A 22,998-nucleotide genomic window follows, 5' to 3' on the forward strand; every position below is an offset into this window, starting at 1 on the left:
CGGCATTAAAAAAATTTGGCTCATAGTATACAAATATTTACAACAGTACGAGTGAGAGTGGTGCTAACAAATACGTAGCATCGTTTATGGGTTCTCTTTTTTTCCCAGTCTGTTCGAAAGAGAATTATCTGCGGGGGACACCTTTCTTTGATTTCGAAAGTAAAAAATAAATAAAAATGTCTCATGGAAGATATTCTTGAACACATTCGGGAAAAACTGTGCACTTTTCTTTTTTTTTTTGTTTCACTTAGAACTGTACAAAAGGGAGGGGATAGGTGACAATCTTGCTTCTCAATGAACAGAACTTGAATGTGTTGGTCACAAATGACACAGGTACTCCTGCGGCTATCTCTCTCAGATTGGCTCCTGCAACAGAAAGAAAGGGATTAGTTTATATACGCTAATGAAAGAGGGTTACAAACATTTACAAACAATGTAATAATTCTAATTAAATGGGAAAAGGGGATCAAACTGAACTGAATTCAAAACTACATGGAGCGTGAAGTCATAGAGAGCGAGAGGAACAGTCAAAAAACTTACCGTTTCACCTGGAACCTTCTTTTTTACACTGGATAAAGCCATTCTGGTCAGCGGCAGACTGCGTCATGATCTGAGGTAGTTTGTCGTTTCTGGAATGTCCTACGCATTGGGTCTCTGCTTCCTTGACTGAACTTCTCGTCGGCTTGCTCGTAATCAAATCGCCAAGTGGAATGCCAGTGGATGGAATGACCACGTTTATGATATTGTCTATATTGCTAGCCCTCTTATGATGCCTGTGCTTCTTGCAGTGACGATGGTGATGGCAGTGTTTACGGCGGTGATGATGGTGCCTGTGATGATGGTGGTGTTTGTGCCCCTTGTATTTCTTGTGCTTTTTCTTTTCGGAAGACGAGCCCACCCCATCTTTCAGCTTCCCTTTGCCATCCTGCTTTCTCTTCACCTGGTGCCTGATCGTTTTCTTAAAGGTTTTCATGGCAGTGGTTGCGTTATCTTTGCAGTCTAGGGATCCATCTTCCTCATTCATCCCTCGCTCTAGACCATTCTCATTAGCACTTTCCGAAAGCTCCATCTTGACAAAGCCTTTATGCATTTCCATTCCTGAATCTTCATCTTTGTCTGAAATATAAAGTGAAAAACAAATTAAATTAAATTTAAAAAAAAAGATGACATTGGCAGGTGAGGCTCACCTGCCGAAAATGCAATCAGTAAGGCAAAACTGCTTCAAACAGCTCAAATCCGCTTCAACTGCAAGTCCTTGTCTAATCAACACGGATGCCCATTGGCGTACACAAGGGGGAAGGGGGTTTGGGGTTCTAAACCCCCCCCCAAGCCAAGATTATAGTGTTATTTAGTAGAAAAAAACTAAAAACTAAACCCCTCTGAGAAGAAGAAAAAAATTTAACCCCCCCCCCTCCCCTGAGAAAATTCAGTGTGCGCCTATGCTCATGTCCATAAAAATTGACATGGTAGAACAAAAAAGATGAATAATAGGAAAGGGGAAAAAAATCTGCATTATCCAAGGCAAGGGGTGCACAACTTCCATGCAGACTGTAAGCCTAGATGACTTAGCCCAATGATGTCATATTTGAATATCCTTAGAGTTGACGGAGTAATCTGATTTAAATCCTCTAGCAGCATAATTAGGGACATATACATACACATGATGCCCTGAGGACGTCATATGATTTATATGCCAAAAATTACATGATGACCTCGAGGTGTCAAATGATTTGATGATATGATCTCAGGGAGTCAAATCATTCCAATGGGTTAGAAGGGTTAAGATTTACTTAAAAGCTTTGCAGTCTTAACGAATGGGCCCACCTGGGCATCACAAAAATGAGATTTGGTTGAAATTTTCAAGAGTAAGCAGGCAAATTTGCCAGGTAGGGCCTCAGAACCTTACTTGGCCTGGATGCCCACAATGCTCTTAAGACGGCTCTGCTCAAAAAAAGAAGGTTCAAAGGGTTCCATTCAGCGATTTGGCAGAAAATTATCAATACACACAACAGGATATACAGTAAAAGTCCATTATAATAAGTATGGCTTGTAACGGCAATTTCAATATAACAATGATATGCAGATGATTGTCAGAGCTAATGTTACAAAATACATTCGCTTATAATGAGAAGTCCAGTATAACAACAATTTTTCCAGTGATTGTGAGCTGTCATTATAACAGACTTCTACGATATATTAAGGGCTGCAACTAGATACTTTTTCAGCCGGGGCAAGCACACATTTTGGTGCCCACATGGAATGTAGAAGAAACAGTTAAAGGGTGCATTCAGCGCCCCCTTCCGTCCAGCGCCCAGGGTCCAAGACCAGCCTGCTCCCCCTAGTTGCGACCCTGATAATATTTCCTTGATAAAGATCAAGAAAGTTGGATAAATACAGCACATCGCCCTAAAAGTGGCCATTCATCACTGAAAAATCACCAAAGTTTGAAAATGAAGTGCTATTGCAAATGCAACAGATCATAACATAATTCACAAAAAACATTCAGTTTGATTAATGTGAGAGATGAATACGTTTCTATGACTATAATTAATTATTATATTCACTCATAATCATCAATTTATAAGTTATGAAAATAATCTCAATTCTTATTTCAGTAAAGAATAAAAATTCACATAAGCTTTATTTAGAATACAGGAAAAAAACAAGACACTTTTACAAAAGATGGCCAAAGTTGCAGGGATGTCCCGTAATATACAAACAGTATTATTACAGGACAGATGTCCCGTAACATACAGTCACCCTACATATACACATTTTTGGCCAGCGAGTGGTATCAATATTGCATATCTGGCCCGCCTACTGAAAAAATCCCTGTCCTAGGCAGTAGGAAGAGAGAAGAATTCTATAAAATAGTTTTCCCCACTTTGAGGAATTTTCAGGAGGTAATAGTTGCATGTGATTAAACATACAGTGTGACAAAAAAGTTTAAGAACATGATATGATCTTAAATGAAAAAATTAAAAAAAAAAGAAGGATTTTGTTAATAATTTTATCCAAGATCAGAAATCATGTATTCTAGAATTTTATGAGGTTAAGGTTTCATAAAAACTAAAATCTAATTTTTGGTGCCTCATGGGTATAGCCACAGAATCAAATTTGTGCAAATTCTGATATGTCACATTGATTTACTTCAAAAAGAGGCATTTCTCATTGCTGATACAGAGAACGTGGAATGTTTTCAATCATCATGCCAAAATCCACTCAGTTCTTGAATAAGGACTTATTGAGGATGTGGATACTGAGGTCACAAGGTAAATCTGTATCTCAAATTCTATTGAATTAAATCAATCTAAATGAAGCATTTATAGAGTGCTAGGTTGTGTGAGCATTAAAAACCGAAATCAAGATCTAGAAGGCCAGAGTGACTAGTTTACATGACCACAGCAAAATATGAAGAAGACAACAAAATCACTCTGCTAGTGAAACAAAACATAGAACAGAATTGGATATTTTGAAAGAAACTGTTCCTAGATAAATTTATAGAGTCTGTTTTTTTGCAAAAGAGCAAAATGATTTCTGTATCATTTTGCTCCTGTGTGCCCTTCTTGAAACGTCACTATAAGCAAGTGCAATTGGACAGAACTCGAGACCATATGTCGTATTCAGCCGAATGGCTACATATACTGTTCAGCAATGAAAAGAAGTGGAATTTATAAATGCTGTGGAAAAAAGAGAGTCCAAGAACTTTATTCAGTATGCAGCAAGGTGGAAGTTCTGTGATGGTAGGCATTTGGTTATGGTGGATAGATGTCATTCGCATTCTTAAATGGCAGTCAGATTTCAGAAACATACTAAAAAACACTTGAAAGCCATTTATTACCATTTTGGAGAAATATTAGGTGTTTCAAGCTGGAATTTTCAGCAGGATCATGCTGAAAAAGTGATTCACAACTAAAAACGTCTCGGTTCTGGATTGGCCAGCCTTCAGTCTGGACCTCAAACCCATAGAAAATGTGGTAGCCTTTAACAAGTCGGCTATGACAACTTAAAAGAATATTTTTCAGTTTCAGTACTGCAAAATGCAATTGAGAAAAAGCATAGTTTTTTTATTTGCCCAGAATTGCTAAAAAATCTTGTACTTCCGATAAAAAATTGTGTATTTGATGTTATAAAAAGCAATGGCAATGACATACGTTACTAAAATTATTTGAATGATTTTTACAAAAGGAGTATTTCAAATTAGTGCCTAAACTTTTGTGACATGCATTTTTATTATTTTTGCTATAATGTACTAAATATTCAAGATTTCCATTTTGTTTTTGTTATGGTATTCATTTGCTACAGTATCCTTGCACAAAATTTGTAAAGCCTCACAATTTACATCGAATAACTTAAAACCTAAAATTGGTGTTGTTTCTAAACTTTTGGGTTGCATTCTATCTTACTGGTCAAGTCCCCACAGGAAAAAAAAATCCTAGCAGCAATAGTGGCATCCCCATTATGACATTTAATTACCATTAAAATTATCATAGTAAAATAAATTACCATTTTTACTTGTCCTAGAATGCTTTCGCAACTCTTTGTTGCTCACTTTCCTTCTTTTCCTGTTGCTGCTTTTCTTCGATTCCACAGATAAATCGTTCCTAGAAGTCATGAAAGATGGGATTTCTGAATGATTTGCTTTGTCCTCGTCAGTCACTAAATTGAAAAGCAAATGAAACAATTAGTCATATGAAATTATAATTAATTTATTAAATATGCATTAATCTCATAGGATATTTTGATTAACTAATACTTTTTACATCCCGTCACACCAGAGAATCAGTGAAGTAGCTTTAGCAAGAAACATTTTATTCACATGCCTTTAATAAAATCAAGTTCAAGAATTTGATAGCAAAATCTTGGAAATTTCTAAAAGGAAAAAAACTAAATTGTACACACAAACGATATTTCTTCTATTGAACCAACACGTATTCCTCCATCCTTTCAAATCATAGGTATAACTATTCATTTTCAAATTTCAGTTGACTTAAAAAAAAAGAGTTTCATAACAGTAATTATATCAACGTACTCAAAATAATGTCTGGCGGCAAGAAGCGGATGTTTTTCATAGCTATTTGAGCAGAGTCCCCGTCGTCAAACTCAACAAATACACGTGGCTCTGACCAGTCTGCACTTGGTGTTGGTGCTGGAAGGATAAAATTTACACATTAGCTCATCCGTATCATGTAAAAATATAATATTTGCTACTTGGCAACAAATGAAAATAATCATAGCTAAAGAAACTTTCGGTATGCACCGTTCTATGAAGAAAATGTCATTCTTCTCTCCTTTCTTTAAGCAAAGAAATATCACAAATTTGAGTTACGTTGCATTCATGATGTTTTGAAAAAGCATTATTTATAATTAGCAAGTTAAATTTAACATACTCAGATTACTCAATTTACGCCACTACTTATATACCTGAACTACAATCATTTTAAGTTTTTTTTTCCTTAAGCGGATTCATGAGTTTAAAATAAACAATGAAACACTCTTTAAATAAGTAGTAATTGAGAAATCTCTTACCTTTCATCACAGTACCAGGATAGAGGCAGCGATACTGATGACTCCAGTAAGCACAAACTCTAGTACCCTCTGGTAGATCAGAAAGGGTAGCTGGCTTCACTTCAAGAATCTAAATATGTAACAACAGAAGAAGAAAAATGACTTGGATCCCTTCATACATTTTTATGACCAATACAGAAATACTGGGTTACCCTGGTAAGGTGGGCATGCGATTTATTAATTGAAGTGACATCATCAAGGTTTCTTAGAATTTCAAACCAATTAATTCCCAATTAGTCCAATTCTGATGGATCAAATGTCTGTTCATAAGTTCAAATTTTTACATGGTCCCAATGTTATTACAATGTTATACGGTAGTTTGATGACTAGCGTGAAGCTTTTTGTCAGCCAATGTATATTAAACCTATCGAGAATCAACTAGAACTAAACACTTTAGCAGTAGTTAAAAATTTTTTTGATAGATTTCAAGTGTCTTTTGTTTCTAAGTAGAAAGAGCTCTTGACTAGTTCTTTTCCCCACTTGAAATGGTATGTTTAGCTTCAAATTGTTCTATCGTTCATACTTTGAATCAGGGTTGGTAAAAAAACCTGGTTTTTTTGGTTTGAACCAGGTTTTTTGTTTTAGATAATAATAACATTAAAAACTAAAATTTCTGAAAAATAATTCAAACTTTTAATAATTAATTAAAATAAAATTATTTATTAATGTAATTAACACTATTTCCATATTAATTAATCAATAAATATTTCTTAAATTTTTACAAAAACCAACTTTTGCAATTTAATTATTTTTGCTTAACTCAATGGATTACTTTGTTTGAAAAATCTTTAAATGTTACAATTAATCATATAATATAAAGGTGCTTTTTCTCCAGTTACTTTCAGTATGTTTAATTAGGAAGCTATTTTGCAAAAACTGCTATAAAAATTAGGTGAACATAATGTATTTAATGAAGCATAAATAATGCAGATAAATTAACGATGATTTACGATATACAAGGTGATTATAACTAAGGTTCTGATTTCAAAACACTGTAAAAAAAAGAATGATTGTAAGAATGACTTGAAAATTGACATGAATATTCCCGAAGAAATAGAATTTTATTAAGTAAAAGGGGGGGGGGGGGAGATACTTAAAAATGTAAAATTAATGACATCATCCAACACGTGGGAAATTTGCTTGCAGAATGGAAACGATAGCCAGTCATGGCAAAATGATAACTTAATTATAGCATTACACGATTTCATAATTCATGGAACATCACCAAAAAAAAAAAGTAATGAAACAAATAACTATAACTTACTCAAGAAATGTTAAATAAAATGTTGTCCACAATGTTCTGGCTATGAGGTGAAAGCACAAAAATTCTTGTTCAACAACAGATCAGAATATGCCATGGTCATGATGTGGATGCACTTGCAATTCACCTTCATTAAACCAAACGCGCCCCCAAATTAATATTCCTGAGGAACTTCTAACATATAGGGGATGCGCTGAAGCTTGCAATTCACCAAAGTTTGTGAACCGACCACTCTTCATAACATTTTGAGGTATCCCCCACAGCCAGACAGAAGTTGCAAGGGTTAAGGTCAAGTGAACTGACATCCGACCAGGTGTTGTGCCATCTTGTTATTGTCAAAATGGGTCTTCAGCAGCTGCTTTGCTGGTATTGCAATGTGCATCTTGATAGAAGTTGTTCTATCCACACACACTGATGCTGTGGAAGTGCAGAAGTGATGTGGTTGCACAAAATAGATTATACTGCTGGTCAAGTACAGCATCATCTACTTGCACATTTTGCACCACTTGCACTTTTTTCTTTTGCGAAAGAAACTTCCATTGCTTCAGGAGTATCCATGCAAATTTTCAAGTCATTCTGACCAGTACTTATTACATAGTTTTGGAACCAACACTTTAATTATAATCGCCCTGTATATAGCTGATTACTTTTCCTAAATCTGTTACTACTACTATATAGTAGAACCCTGATTAACTGGGCCTAACAGTGAAAGTATATAAAAAAAATAACTATTGAATATTAAGACTGGGAGATATACAGGAGATGTGTTACTTCCCATGGGAAAGAAAATGAAAATTTCTGTGAAGTAATGTGACTACTAGTACACTAGTCTTTGTCCTTTAGGGACAACTGGTGTCTTTATTGGATTATAAGACCACCTGTGTGTGTGTGTGTGCCCCTAGCATGATGGTGTCACTACTGTTCCTTCTTTGTGAAGGGAAAAGAAACCCTCTGAGATAATAAACCCCTATATATTTAAATGTGTGATGCAATCCTTATTCATGAATTTGCTAAAGATATATAGAGCATTAGAATGTAGCTAAAGGTTAGAAAATGTGGTAAGAATGAGAAATTTTGGCTTCTGTATATAACTTTAAATAACTAAGATACATCATATGAAAAAAAAAATATATTCAGGCCACTTTTATGAGACTTTTTGAAAGAAACCATCTCATGCCATTTAAAGATGTACCATCAAAATGTACCCCAAGAATATAAAATGTGGTAAAAATAAAAAATTTTGGCTAATAGTGAACCAATATGATATTTTTCAAGGAAAAAATCATATATAGGCCACTTTTATTTGATTTTTTGAAAAAAACCACTTGGTTTAAACCAAATAATCCTGCTTTGAATGTGGTCAAAACAGTTTCTTCTTCTCTAGATGTAGCCCAGAACAGTTCTTCATCTGCCAAAGTGGCTCAGAAGACAGAAAAAGGTTGGACATGTCTGGTTCAGACCACTTAATTTCATCATTAAATAGGGATTTTCCTGAACAGTGCTTTTCCCAGAGTCTGTTTTGTTCTCAGATGGTAAATAGAAATAACTCCACATTTTCAGCAAATTGTGAATGATAAAAATTCATGCGTATCAGTTTTTAAATTCAACAATGAAATCCTAGCTGGGCATTCAATTAAAATTACTGAGTGGTATGTAACAGCGAAATAGTTTTCAGGGAAAAACACTGCTGAATCAGAATCACATGAAAAACATAGAAATTTAAAATCAATGAATTACCGTTTGCAGCAACATCTCTTCTTGAGAGAACATGTGCCTTTTATTGCCACGTTGACCATCAAGTGAAATAGCATAACTGTTGAAAATGATCAAAATAATGTCATTCAAGTCTCAGCTAAATTTAGAAAGTGACTTAATTCATAAGAGAAGTTTTATTGTTTTTATTTTTTTCATTTTTCAAAAATTGCATGGGTAAACTTACGTTTCGGGACTCTGTATTTCCCTAATGGAACCAGCATAAAACAATCCATCTTCCATGGCTAGAATCCTCTTGTTTTCAACCAGGTGCTCCAGAGACATCTTCAAACGGGGACCACCTTCATGGAAAATATGCCAATGTGAACAAAAGTATCATGCCTATCATCAGGTAAACTCAATGATCACTTTCACAGTAAAGACAAAAGCACAAACAGTAGGCAACGCTTATTAGAATCATAGATAATATTATCATTTTGGTGTTGTTATCATTTTTACTAAATATCTGACAGACCAATATCTTAACATGAAGAAAAATTAGTTTACTGTTATCAGGACTTTTGGTTTGCTATCAATTTTTTTTTTTCTAAAGTTTTTTGTTTTGCATATTTTGAAGCTAATGTTGAACCAGAATTATTTTTTCTTTATAAATTATCATTATCAATCTACAAGACCATGTAGGGGGCCATAGGGCATTCCCTTGTTCACAAAAATCTATGTGCTCAGGTTCACAATGTCCTAATCTGGCTCTAATAATGATCCATGTACGTGTAGCACTTCTGCAATTTTTTTTCTGTAGTCAAAGCATGATAATTTCCCTGTATAAGGTAAAAAGAGTCTCTTTCAATCGAATTCATGGTCAATTTCTTTCTACTGATCACATTCACAACTCCTCGGCCAGAAGATCGTCTTTCACAAGAGAATCACTAGATATAAAAAGTATCGGAATTTGTGATACACATTAGAAAGTTCCTTTCTAACTCCTCATAATTTCTGAATAAAAGAAAAAGGGCTTTAGCTTAAACGGGGAAAAAGTCCTGTTTTAGAACAATTGAAAAAAAAAAAAGATTTCACATTTTGAAATCTGTTATGTGGAAAAGAAAAACTGAGTTGTCCCGTTTTCATACATTACGTTTGACCAAACAGGACATACAGACATCAGACTTATCACCAGGGTTAGGTTTCAGATATGATTATCCATTAGTTATTATTATCAGAAACCCAGAATTCCGATGTGATCAGATTAAGTGGTGTGCACTGTAGTAAATATGGGGATGTGAATTTTACTGCACATGGAATATGAAAAAAAATACAACGTTGATTCTTTTAATAATAAATTTTTTTATGTATTTTCTGTATTTTAAACTTTGGAATGAAAGAAAAACATAAGCCAATGTTGCACCTTACCTTCAGAAAAATCACCAATAGACTTGTTTCTTCTTTTTTCTGCTGCTGATGACAACGAACGGTGGCTCTCGAAGCTCTTTCTGGAGCAAGAATCATTGGCTTCACTCAAGTGACATTTCCTCAAGGCATCAGAAAGCTCTTCCGGGAAATCATACTGCTAATAAAAATAACACGCTCTCAATAAGGATGCCAAATTGTATGGGTTCATGCAATATTTAAATGCTTATTTCTCGCTTAATTTATTTTACTGTTTCACTAAGACCCTTGGTCGATCAAGGAGGAAACAATTCCTTACTAAATAATCTTAACCCCTATTCTGTTGATTGCTGAACCATTTTTCATCTTCTTTGCTTTTTAAAACACAATAAAAATTTATGCTTTCATAAATTAGCCATTGTGCTAAAAAAAGTTGATTAATTTGAATTTAAAAAAAACATGAAATTTTTCGTGGGGTTACATCAGGAGAATTCCATCATACAACAAGTCTTATCTCTGAACACAAAAAAATACATTGAATAGCTTTTTTTCTTTGGCTACTCTCAGTGCATAATTTATTTTGAAATAAGAGTTCCACAGTCCATAATAACAGGAGAGGAGAACTTACTTTTGAGTCATTTTCACCAAACGCTGAAGACTCAAACAGAATCCTGTTTCTCAGCTGCTTTGTGACAATCGTTTCTAAAAATAAATAAATAATAATTGACACTGAAAAAAAAAGTGAAATGAAATTCACAAAAAACATACTTTCTTGAAACTAAAATTTCCATACTAATTTAATCGATTGATTGGCAGGGTCATCTTAACGTGAGGAAAGTTTTTGGTAAGAAGTAATGTAAATATGTAGGCTGGTACTTTCAGGACAGATAATGATCTCAAGATGGTCCTTCTGATCAGGTACACTGTGATGTTTTAATTATTTCTAACTATAAACCAAATAGATTTGGAAAGCACATTATGTTAACCAAATGACCGATCTAAAGAAAAAATTGTGTTCTCATGATTTCTCTCTCTCCAACATGAAATGCGATACAATTTACTTTTCAAACAACCATGACATAAATTAAATTGTTGATGAGGCAGGACAAGAACTAATAATATGAAAATAAACTGAACCATTGCACCGCTTACATACTCTTTTTTTTTTTTTTTTGTCATACCACTGTAATTTCAAGCATTTCGATGGGCTCATTTGAAACTGGAGCCTTCAAAGCAGATTTCAAATGGGCAAGACAAAGGCAACCTTGCCCAGCTGAGATTTTGAACCCTAGATTTGCAAAGCTGATGGTTTGTTGAAAAAATTACACAACTGTCATGCAAATACCTGGTGCTGTTCTGACTAAGTAGGTAGAAAGGTATCACGATTATAATCAAAACAATGATAAAATGTCACTGCAGAATCATTTTGATTATGCAATTGAAAAACAAAAAAATTGTTTTGAGAGCTCTCACTGGACATAGGAGTGGGGGGGGGGGGGAAAGAACTCACCAGTTAAGCGAACTTGTTTCGAGGGCATGTACCTCTGCGGATGTTCAGACTTCCTTTTTTTTGGTAACTTTCCAACCATGGATGATGCTGTAACGATTAAACCAGCAAACAAATAGGTTAATTTGTATGATAAATTCCAGAAGTATTTTAAATATACACAAAAAACACACACAAACGTTAGTTTAAAAAAATTACAACATCACCAAACTTGTAAGCCCAGTTTATGAAATGCTCAAGTTGAAAAGCTCAATTTCATAGTAGGGATGGGATGAATAGTGATTTGACCGAATAGTCGGCTAATGTTTTGGCCAAATACAGAATATTCGGCAGCCAAATATCAATTTTCTTAAAATTCATCACAATTATAAATAAAATTGTTTTCAATTGAAAATAATATTTATAATTTCAAATGATTGATAATGAATTTTAATTATGCAATTTATTATTTATATAAATATTAAAAAAACTGGTAATTGAAAGGTTCTTATTGCCACGATACCGACAATCAAAAACGATGAAATATTATATTTTAATATTACTTGTTCAACAGTCATCTTACAGAATCAATTTATTTTTCTCAACACTTATCACAATTTTACAATCAAGAAAATGTAATGCATCATAAAATTTAAGACTTATTTTCTTATTTATCCCTTTTAGATGTTCTTTGCCCCTTTAGCCTCTTTCAGTAGCTCAATACGTTTCATGTCTGAGTACATCCTTCAGTTACTGAACTTGTGTAATTGCAGTAGAGTTCTATTTTCAGTTTTATGCTTTACTTATCCAAGAAATTCACCCTGACATAACCTCTTCCACAGAAAGGGATATGCACCACACAATAAAATATAATCACCAAAAGTTTTTTAATTTATGCGAAAAATGTCAATTAATATAATATTTTAAAATTAGTTTGTTGTGATTAGATTTATATTCAGCCAAATACCTGAGCATTATTTAGCCAAACTGAATATTCGGCAAAAGGGCTGAATAGGCCAAATACCAAATAGCAGCAGAATATTCGTCCCATCTCTAGTAGTGATTTGCATTTCTGTCTTTTAAGAGGTTCTCTTCTAGAGCAAATCGATTGTAAACATAAATAATTAAATAAAGCGTAAAGTAAATCAAATGAATCCTAAAATTTCAAAATAGTTTTTTCATTTTTGTTTCAAATGATTAGAACATCCGAATAAAAGAGTCAACAGTATAGAAAATGCATGCATTTAATGTAAGAATACATTGCACTATGGCAATCTTTGGTACTGATCATGAATTTTATGCACTAAGGCATTGAATCCATAATTCTCTGGCATACATCTGGATTGAACCTTGATCATAGCTCCTATCTCCCATTTTAAAGTTGATAGCAACTGATTTACATCACAATAGCTTTTTTATACACTATTTATGATCCCACATTCTCACGATAGGATTAACATCAAATTACATCATCAGATATCACAAAAATACAAAAAACATTTAATAAATTCCATGGACATGGTAGAATTCTGATAGAAACTTTCTTTTTCCCATCTCCAAACGATGTACCCAACTGCTGGAACCAGAAAGTATAGACCAATATCATCATCAGAGTACTATACTAGATTTATGCTTATGTCAAGATGAAGACTAATTAAAAGAGTAGTAATTTTGTTTCCAATCAAGATTTTGCCTCTCTACAAAACTTCATTGATGCTTCAGTGGTAACTGATCATACTAAAATCTTATATAATAATAATTGCTTAACAAATGATACACTATAATTTAATGAGATTATATACCTGATGCTAATGCTATCGTGAGATATTGGTGTCATGCTAAAAAAATACTCAAGCCAGATGCAAGATAGTTGATATCGACCTTCTCTTGAGGCCCCCAGGCTGTGCCCGGTTGGGTCCATGCTTTAAGATGGCGTTGCTAGTTGGCATGATTGACCATGTCAATAGACACGAAAAGGTGGTATTAATATATGGAATACCAGATCTCCTATATCACAATTTTGTAGTGCGGGATGAAGGATGATTTTCTGACTGTTGTCGGTTAGTGAGACATTTATTTTATGTAAAATGTTGGATTAATAAGTTCCGAAGCATAATTTTATGTGTTGAATTATTGAAATGAGAGTCGTATGTTAAATTTAATCGTCTGTAACTTTAGAATTAAACTGATAATAAATGTCTTTTCAAGTAGAAAAATTGCATGTGTAATTTTCTTACAGTCGTCTGTAAACTAATTATTGTTAGGAAAACCAAAAATTGAACCGAGAGTGTACGATAACGGTACAACTGCCAGGCATGGGTGGAAATACGGGGGCAATGCCCCTCCCAGCGTCAAAGGGGAAGCCGACTGATCTAATGTATTTGCATATATATGAATTGACATCATCATGGCCCCCAGACTTTCAAGTCTATCTCCGCCTATGCTGCCAAGCCTGTATCAATGTTGGCGGTTGCACATTTAAGCACTTACAGTAATTATTAATGTAAATAAAAAGCTTTTTTATTTCCTCAACACTTCTCATTTCCGACCCCACATTGCTACAAAAAAAATATGTTCCTTTATGTGTATTTTACCTTCCCTTAAAATTTGGCCCATGAGTTTAGGGACACCCTGTATACCAAACATTATTCAAAAGCATGCATTTAAGTTTTTGAAGGTTTAAACCTGTTTTTGATGCTTTCATGTTAAAAACCCAAATCTGATTTAATGTGATGTGAAGCACAACATTGAAAAGCATTTCTTTTTTTAATAAAGGCCAATCAATAAGATTTATTCATTATTCCCAATATTACCTGAGCGATTTCCGAAAGCTTCATCTGCCAATTTCTGTTTGTTTTTCACGCCATTTACTTCAGTCATTCCCTCGTTATTCATTTTGGATTCTTTGGATTTTGAGAGTTTCCGTTTTCCAGAACTGTTCTTCACAATTCGAAGAAATTTTGGGTCTTCTGAGGAGGAAGTTGGCAGCTCAGAACATTCTGAAGAAAGCCTGGACCTCTGAGAGATTTCAAAAGACTTCCCCTGGTTGTTGTTGTTATTTACACCATCATTCGCAAAGCCGCTACGCCTAGAAGTTCTAGAGCACAAACTTTTGTTGGAGAGTTTTTCACTTCTTAATTTTGATTTCCTCTTGTTGATAGTTCTGCTGCGTGGAAACATGGATTTACTGGATCTGCATCTGGCTCGTTTGTCGTGATGGGACTGTTCCGTGGAAAATTTGAGCATCAAATGCTTGCTGGGATTTTTTCTACTTAATGACTTGATCTGCAATAAAAAATATTTGGAGCTCACATTTAAACAATTCATATAATAATGACATGACATGCATGAAACTATTGAAATTATATCCTTGCATGATAGAAGAATGTAAACAAATAAATTGTGATCCCCAAAACAGTTTAAAAGATTTAGCGCAGTCTTTTTCTAACTGAGCGATGTCAATATCTGGTGGGTGCTGGAACAAGGAGTAGGGGTGTGGAAAGGAGTAGACAAGCTATAGATACAATATAATATTAATACTGTAATATCTTATGGAATGGCTCAAGATGCAGGGAACTGTGAGAATAAAACATTCCGAGCAGTATTACTGATTTAGAAGAGGAGCAGTATTACTGATTTAGAAGATACTTTTTCTCTTCCTCCCCAAGTACATGGGTGTAAAATTATTGGAAATATAGCGTAGGCTCATACCCAATATTTCTGTAGGTATAGATCAGTGTTTCCCCAAAGTGGGCAATATCACCCCTTGGTGGGGGATGGCAAGGTCCGGGGGGGGGGATAGAAGCTATGAGTATAACATGGATCCTATAGGTTTGCTTGAGTTGGGGGGGGGGGAAGGATAGAAGGGGGGGGGGGTGATGGAACAAAAAGTTTGGGAAACTATGGTATAGATGGTGGCAATGGCAGCAAGATTTCCGAAATCAGGGTACACACAAAGTTGGTGAATTCTGTATGACAAATTTGGCTACTTTTCATACTACCCATAATTCCTCAAGACTTATAGCTACAGCAACCCTAATGGAACGAAATAATGAATATTGACTACATCAGACCCGGCAACCTTGAAAACACAAAAGACAATTTTCTTACAAAAATCCCACAAGCATACTGTAATTTACTGTGCATAATCCGCGGAGTACAAGAAATAATTTTTTCATGCTGTGAAGTCAGAATAAAGAAGATTTAAATGTAAAATTAGCAAAATATGTGTATATTTTTATAAGGTAAACAGACTGCATGGATATGCAACATTTAGTAGAAGCAACATTTTCTCTGAAAGTCACAAACACTTTCCTCAAATTTCTCAAGATTTCATTAACGGGGAAATAAAATTTACTCATGTAGATTACAGGACATTTTTTGTTCTCAAAGTAGCGAAATGCCAATGTGCAACTTATTGTAGTAAACTATGCACTTTTGCATGTTTGAACTATTCATGGGTATAAAATATTTATTCTAGAACTCTATTACGTTTAGTATGATGAATGTATTATTTTACCTTTCATGTTAATTTTGATGCTCCATCACAATCACATTTCTAAAGTAGTATCATTCAAGCCCCTTGCCAGAAATTTAGAAATTTCGTTCAGGGGGGGGGGGCGATGACAAAGGTGATAGAACAATAGGTTTGGCCACCATTCCCCCTTTAGGAATTTTCTCCCATTTTGCCCCTCCCCAACTACGGTCTTGCTATCATTGAAAATCTACATTTTAAAAACCAACACAAAAACAAAACTATATACAAGCTATTTACAAATGGGACTAATTTTTATGCAATGCATTTGTTGTGGAAGTTCTAGCTCTATTCAAAAAATCACGGTCAAACTTTTGTTTAAAACATGGTGGTTGTTGGCTAGATTTCATTATCAATAGACTTTTTTCCAATGTTTCTTTTGACATGGTTGACCTAAATTTAGTGTTTGCCTTTGTTACATAACAAAAAATTCTCTCACATTGGGCATTGCTGTGAGGAATTGTTAGGACGAGTAGAGCATCAAGCTTGACACTCTCTTGCATTTTAATGCACCATCATTACCTTTGAGTTCACCTATCTATTTCCATTGAATGTCAGTTCATTCTTTGAGAATTTTATCTAGAATTTTTTCATGCTGTGGATGGCAAAATTCAGACTGGATAATATTGTAGGCCTCATATTCACGTGAGATTTCAATTGCTCTTAAGATAACTGATGAATATATTTTCACAAAAAAAACACGCTTTAGAAAATGGAGATTTATTTACTAAATCGATGTCAGTCACTTCAGCATTAATGAATACCTTGTGATCAATAGGTAACTTTTGGGTTATGTAATTACAAGTAGCAATGCAAAATTTTCTCACATAAAACTTTACTTTTTGTCAATCTTTCAAAAGCAAAACCATTCTTTCTGAAGACCTACCAACCATTAAACCTGTATCAGATTTTTGGTTTTCAACTGAATCATATTTGATACTTTTAATTGAAGATGCACTTTTTATGACAAATGGCAAAACAAATTTTCACAATATATCTTCCAAAAGATGCAGGAGAATTGATGTGGTCTTGCGGATAATGGGCTTATTTGATTGTAACACTAAATTTGTTTTATCAAAAGATGGCAAAATAAATATCAGAAATCAACAGATTGCTCTGTTTACATCATTTGACAAAAACATGAAAATTCTTTCTTATGGTGTCAGTACAGAGGGCATTTTGTTCTGGGACTCTTTTGGTTTCTTTCCAGACACTTTAGGTTTTTTAGCAACATTTCCAATAGTATGCAGTGATGGTATTTTTTCGGCCTGAAATATACTGAGAAATTGAATTTTCTGTATGTTAATGCAGAATTGATTAAATATAAAGGGATGGAAATCTTACAGTGGTAATATTAAAGGGGCCATATAAAAGTTTATGCCTATGCCCAAGACACACAATAAGCAAATTCAACTTAAAGATGAATAGCAATGATGGAAATGTGTGATTCAATTCATGCAAGTGAATATACACAACACTTACATTAGAATTAGAAGTTGCGCCACCACCGCTACTAGCAGATGAATGATTGCCAAACCTAGATGAGATCAACTCTGGCTGGGATACCAACTTCTCAGGAGAATATTCGGCTGCCGAAGACATTGACTCCTCCTTTGAGCAAAGCAGTGAATAACAAGAAGAGCTATTTGATGCAGGAGAAACATCAGAGAGTTGGGAATCCAAACCAGATGAAGTTTTTCTGAAACAGACCAGTTTACAATTGATATTGCTATATTTATAATAAACTAGCCATATCAAATGATGGAGAGAGAAAGAAAAAGTAATAGAAACGGATTCGAAGAGAAAAAAAATTATGACTATATATATATATATATATATATATATATATATATATAAATAAATAATCAAAATGCTTGCGGAATATACTCAAACTGAAACTTGGAATAATTGCACTCACATTCTTTTTGGCCTGAGTCGAGCAAGCTCTTTCTGTTTTTCCTTGTACTTCTGCTGCAGCTCTGCAAGTTTTTTCCTCATTTCCTGCTCTGGTGTCTCATCTTGGGAATTAAGAGATGATTTAGAGGCACTGACATCACAAGGTGGCTCAGACGTAGAAGATGAATCCATCATGGTGCTATCCTCAGTTTTCACAGCGGGATAATTGGAAATCAAAGGAGGTTGATTTCCATGTTGGTCGGCCACAGTCGGTGATGATATTCTTAGATTATTACCAAATTCTGCTGCGAATTGCTGCTCCACAAAAGCACACAAAACATTCAGTTTTTTTCCAGCATGAACCACTTCTGATGCAACGGACGCGTTAGACATATCTTCCTCCTCATCTGGGCCTTTTCCTGATATTTCATCTTTAGTCAACATTATGCACTTGCTTACATCTTTATTGCTCTTCCTATGTTCAATACCTTCAAGAAGAAGGTATAAACCATGGCATTCATCCACTGGTGTAGAACTGTCCCCAGGACTATTTGATGCATTTCTGAACTCTTTGATATCATTGGATTTAGCGATTTCTTCATTTCCTTTTTTCGACGACACACTTGACATTTTCTCACAGAAAACTTTTTCAGGCTCAGCAGAAGCTTCGTCTTCCTCTTTCTGATTGTTGCATACACTTGAAGGTTCACTATCTATCTGAACCTGTTTCGTTAGGGAAGCGACTGATGGTTTATTCGAGCAGCTGGCAGCAGAAGGAGGATCACAGTGTTGCTCTAATTTTGGAGGAAGATCGTCCAAGGAATCACTTTGCTCCTCAGAGCCTCTTATTTCATCACGGCTATCATATACCTGAAAAGAGAAATTCATTTTCACCTCATATGGCAATTTAACTCTAAAAAACTAGCAAAGCAATTTTCTAGGCAGTGAAGAGAGTTTATAAGGTCACAAACAGACATATTTCAAGGACCCACTAGCACTATCATTTCAAAAGGAACAGATATATATAGATACCCAATGGTATCAATTGTGTTTTAATTTGAATTATAACTGGAAATCATATTCTGAAAGGTAAAAAATTATGAATAATCAATCTCACCTGCTCATACAAAGACGGAGGTTCATTGCTATTATCATCATCAGCAATACTCTGTGATAAATCAGGAGGTTCTGCAAAAAAAAAAAATGTGAAGATCATAATGGCCATTAGTTAAAATTAAACAGCTGTCACTTTTACAAATAACAAAACAAACATAATACAATCATTGTTATTTATGTGGAACTGCGAGACACACTAAAAAAAAAGATTGGAAATTCAAGAATTTGCAAAAGCCCATTTACCTGAGTGTATACTGTTGTCCAAGGCAGTGTCTGTTATTGACTCATTATTGAGAGGTTTTTGACTGCTACCCATTTCTTGCGCTTCTCCATCAGGTGCTTCACAACCAGCCACGGGTATTTCATTCAGTATTGCTGAATCCGCACCTGACATTGGTTCGACTTGTATGACTGAGACAATGTCTTCCGGCACAGCTGGAGCACATTCGTTTTCCATGTTCTGCATCTGCAGTGATGAGGAGGCACCTGGGACTTGGCACTTGGCTGGACTACTTGCTGCAGAGGCATTCAATATGTACCTCCTTTCTGTCTCGCTGTACTCAAGTTCTTCCGGGCAAGCAGCTTGAGCAGTTTTCGGAGCAATGTCCTTGATGGAAGCATTTGAGTATGTGAAATTGGAAGGAGATGATTGCATGGGACTGGCAGCAGCGATAAACTGTTCAGACGCAGAGGTATCATTTGTGATGTCATCTTGAGGTTCAATTTTTGGGCACCGTACTGAGGTAGATAGATTGAGCACGCCACTTGTAGCTACACTGACCGGTGATGGCTGGCATCTTGAGCTGCTGATGTTGCTGCTGCTGGCACGAGATCTCTGGTACTTGCAGTCGGGACTATCAACTTTCTCTTGTTTGATAAGAGCTGCGCCAACTTTAGTGAGCCTTTCACAGTATGAAGCTGCATTGTCAGTTTGTTTCGAACACTGGCTACTTGAATACCGGGAGACATTAACTGATTTCTGCTGTTCAGCAGAAACAGTATACTGGTAGCTGTTAGAAATATTTGGCACCATGTTGTTTGCATACTGATTTCTGCCACTTGCAGTCATGCCAAAGCTACAGCTACTCCTACCTGATCCGATGTTCGAAACAGCATATTCTCTCACATTATTTGTTGCCACAGGTGTGAGCCTACTATCACTACAATTACTGATTTTATCCACTTTTCCAAGATTGTCCCGACCATGTTTCCGCTCGCTTGAAGAAGCCTGATCAAAATTCTCACTCTCATAATATGAAAAATAGACATTCTTGAGGGGTGAAGCATTATAGCCATTGCCATAAACAACAAATGTGTTTGGAGTTTTGCTGTGCCCGGAACTTTCAGGATAATTACTGTACAGAGTTCGAGATGTCATGCACGGTGGTGAAAAACAACAAGAGTTCTCACTAGAGTGTTGAGCTTTTGAGCTAGAGGATGTTGTCTGCGCAGATGGACAAACACAAGAGGCATAACAAGATGTCGAAACTGTAAAGACAAGTAAAAAGAAAAAAAGTGCAATTGATCAATTCAATTATAAAATTTATATTATAGATAAAACCTATATATAGACCTGAGATATGCATGTATGTTGCAAATATGAGTAAAAAGAATAAAATGGTATATAGTGTGAGCATATAGCACCATCTACTTTGCAAAGTGGTGAGTCAAGTCTTGTCTGTCACTATGCAAAGATGCTTGATTTCATAAATGGACCGTAAATCCAGATATTTACACACACAGGTGTAAACTGGGAATTAAAGACCTGAAGCCTTCTTCCCGCAACCTCCAATATTTGCCAAAATCTTGATAATACTCAATAGATATCCATTAAAGTAAGGAGCTTGAAGCAATGACTTACCATGTGTCTTATGCTGGTTTCTGTCTGCAGGGTTTTCGAATCTACCTACTTGGTCAGAGGTCTTTGCTTCTGAAGGTGTCACGGACACATCCCTGGATGACTCGACGCTCATCAAAGAGTTTGAAGAACATCTGTTGTTGTGATGCATGGGTCTACTGTCCGGGCGAATGAAATCATACTGAGGGTAACTAGAACTGGTAACTTGCGCACTTTCTACTTTCTGAGAACTGCTTCCAACAAAGTTCGGAAGATGTACCAATCCACCGTTTTTCACATTCTGATTGACTGAACAGACATATCCGTTAATTGCACTTCCGTTCGGTTGAGCAGCATTCCTGCTTATATTATAACAATCACTTTTGATCTTTTTACTTCTTGAGGTTTTCAACCGCTCTTCTGAGAACCTCTGTTCCAAGAGTTTACTCTGGGAGCTTATGTTCTCCTTGTTGACACTCTGCGTTGTCGTTGACCGGCTAGCACATTTCTCATTGCATTCGTAGCAATGACACAATCTCTGCTGCTGCTGCTGGTGGTGATGGTGCAACTGCTGTTGGCTTTCTTTCCCGTGTTTTGATGCTGACACAAGCGCTGATTTTTGACGATGCCTATTCTCCGTGCATGAATCTAACCTCTTAAGACCCGAATCTGTAAATGAAAAGAAAAATTGAAATGGAAAACCTAGTTTCTAATAATAAGAAGCACAAAGAGAGAAGAATAAGAAACATGGTTTCTAATAAGGATATGAGGATTTTACCTGGTATGGGTATTCATTTCTTATGGAATGGATATTACCTGGATTCAATACTGGTCAATATTCACAGGGGCGTATTGCGGCTGTATTTGATACTATAGCATAGGGAAAAAATTAAGTAAGATATTCACCTTTATTCATGTCTATGAGGTGAGAATAATGGCTAAGCCGCTGATGCACACCAAGCATGTTCTGTGGTAGGCTCTCTCCATGGCGAAATACTGGGGTCAGCGGTGAGCAGTAATGGAGGTTATTAGCTCCATCATACCTCACACAACCTGCATTTAAATTAAATAAAAAACGTCAGAACAAGATAATGAAAGATAAAACAAACATTCAAAATCAATCCAATTCATCCAAGAAAGAAATGTGTTCATTCATCTCTCTAGTATTACTACTACTACAGTAACACAGTGTGCACATACACCTTGTTAACATTCCTCTGAGGAACACTTCAATATTGCATACATCTGGTAAAATTTTAAACCATTTTAACATACAGCTACACCAACCCCCCCACACCTCCCCCGAGCCAAGATTATCGTGTAATTTTGCAGGAAAAAACTTAACCCCCCCCCCCCCCAGAAGGAAAAAAAATCGGAAACCCCCCTTCTTTTCGAGAAAATTCTGGGTACGCCTATGGTATTTTACATGTACATTAAAACAAATTTTCTCCCCTTTTGTGTATGCCACTGATGATGGATCCTGTTAGCTACAGTAGAACCTTGATTATCTAGGCTAATGGTGGAGAAGGTGATCATTAGAGCCTGGATTATATGCATTTGCATATTTTGACCTTTTTTTAGCATTAATGCATATAAATCATAAAATCAAAGAATTTTCAGAATAAATGCATATTTTTTAAGGTTTATTTATTCTCAATCTGTTCTTTTCAATAATTTTTCAAATAAATATTGCTTATAATATTTCCATAATATTGGGGGGGGGGGGGGTTTCCACTGATGGGCTTCACAGAATTAATAATGCTGGTAGTACTGTATTTTTCAAATATCAACCGTTTTATTCTAAGACTATTTCTAGAGATAGGTTAAACCTGTTCAATTTTTCAGAAATAGTGTTGAAAAGGTTTTATCACTGGCCGAGGTTACACTATAAAAGTTTTGAAAAAACTATTTGATAAAACTTGAAAAAAGAAACCAATAATCCTATTGTTTACAATCACTCAAATGTAACCGATGTGCTAATTGGTTGAATTTCGAAGTTTTGGAACTGAACTTTAATAAAAGTTTCATAGTGTGATCCCGGCCTAAATAGAAAAATATGTAGAAGTTATTTGCATATGCAGTATATACATACGTGGGAATATTTTTTTGTAAATGAATGCGCTCTAAGAAATAGAAAATGTATTTTAGAAACATACCTGCTTTTTGCATGTGATATTTTCTCATTTTTCGTATGTATTTCAGAA

The 22,998-nt window shown here is 35.2% G+C and overlaps 1 protein-coding gene across 2 annotated transcripts in view; it reads right to left on the reverse strand.

Annotated features, from left to right (window-relative positions):
* Nucleotides 1-224: 224 nt before the first annotated feature.
* The window catches only part of LOC149066982 (uncharacterized), an 88,790-nt gene continuing 66,016 nt past the window's right edge, over nucleotides 225-22,998 (reverse strand). The window contains exons 4-20 of one of the 2 annotated variants that reach the window (XM_089253031.1): nucleotides 21,701-21,847; nucleotides 20,819-21,463; nucleotides 19,201-20,445; nucleotides 18,959-19,029; nucleotides 17,864-18,711; nucleotides 17,428-17,644; nucleotides 14,225-14,696; nucleotides 11,436-11,522; nucleotides 10,554-10,627; nucleotides 9,950-10,106; nucleotides 8,769-8,883; nucleotides 8,567-8,642; nucleotides 5,530-5,638; nucleotides 5,033-5,149; nucleotides 4,507-4,659; nucleotides 541-1,116; nucleotides 225-366 (exon numbers count right to left, since the gene is read on the reverse strand). In XM_089253031.1, coding sequence (XP_089109157.1) covers nucleotides 545-1,116; nucleotides 4,507-4,659; nucleotides 5,033-5,149; nucleotides 5,530-5,638; nucleotides 8,567-8,642; nucleotides 8,769-8,883; nucleotides 9,950-10,106; nucleotides 10,554-10,627; nucleotides 11,436-11,522; nucleotides 14,225-14,696; nucleotides 17,428-17,644; nucleotides 17,864-18,711; nucleotides 18,959-19,029; nucleotides 19,201-20,445; nucleotides 20,819-21,463; nucleotides 21,701-21,847 — 5,105 coding nt within the window. In that variant the 3' untranslated portion in view covers nucleotides 225-366; nucleotides 541-544. The remainder of the gene's footprint in view (nucleotides 367-540; nucleotides 1,117-4,506; nucleotides 4,660-5,032; nucleotides 5,150-5,529; nucleotides 5,639-8,566; nucleotides 8,643-8,768; nucleotides 8,884-9,949; nucleotides 10,107-10,553; nucleotides 10,628-11,435; nucleotides 11,523-14,224; nucleotides 14,697-17,427; nucleotides 17,645-17,863; nucleotides 18,712-18,958; nucleotides 19,030-19,200; nucleotides 20,446-20,818; nucleotides 21,464-21,700; nucleotides 21,848-22,998) is intronic. The other variant, XM_089253030.1, reaches the window with a different exon arrangement.

This window comes from Pholcus phalangioides, unplaced genomic scaffold (genome assembly GCF_987345545.1).
Source record: "Pholcus phalangioides strain wild (caught in Gottingen) unplaced genomic scaffold, Ppha-v1.0 ptg000031l_1, whole genome shotgun sequence".
Taxonomy (NCBI): Eukaryota; Metazoa; Arthropoda; class Arachnida; order Araneae; family Pholcidae; genus Pholcus; species Pholcus phalangioides.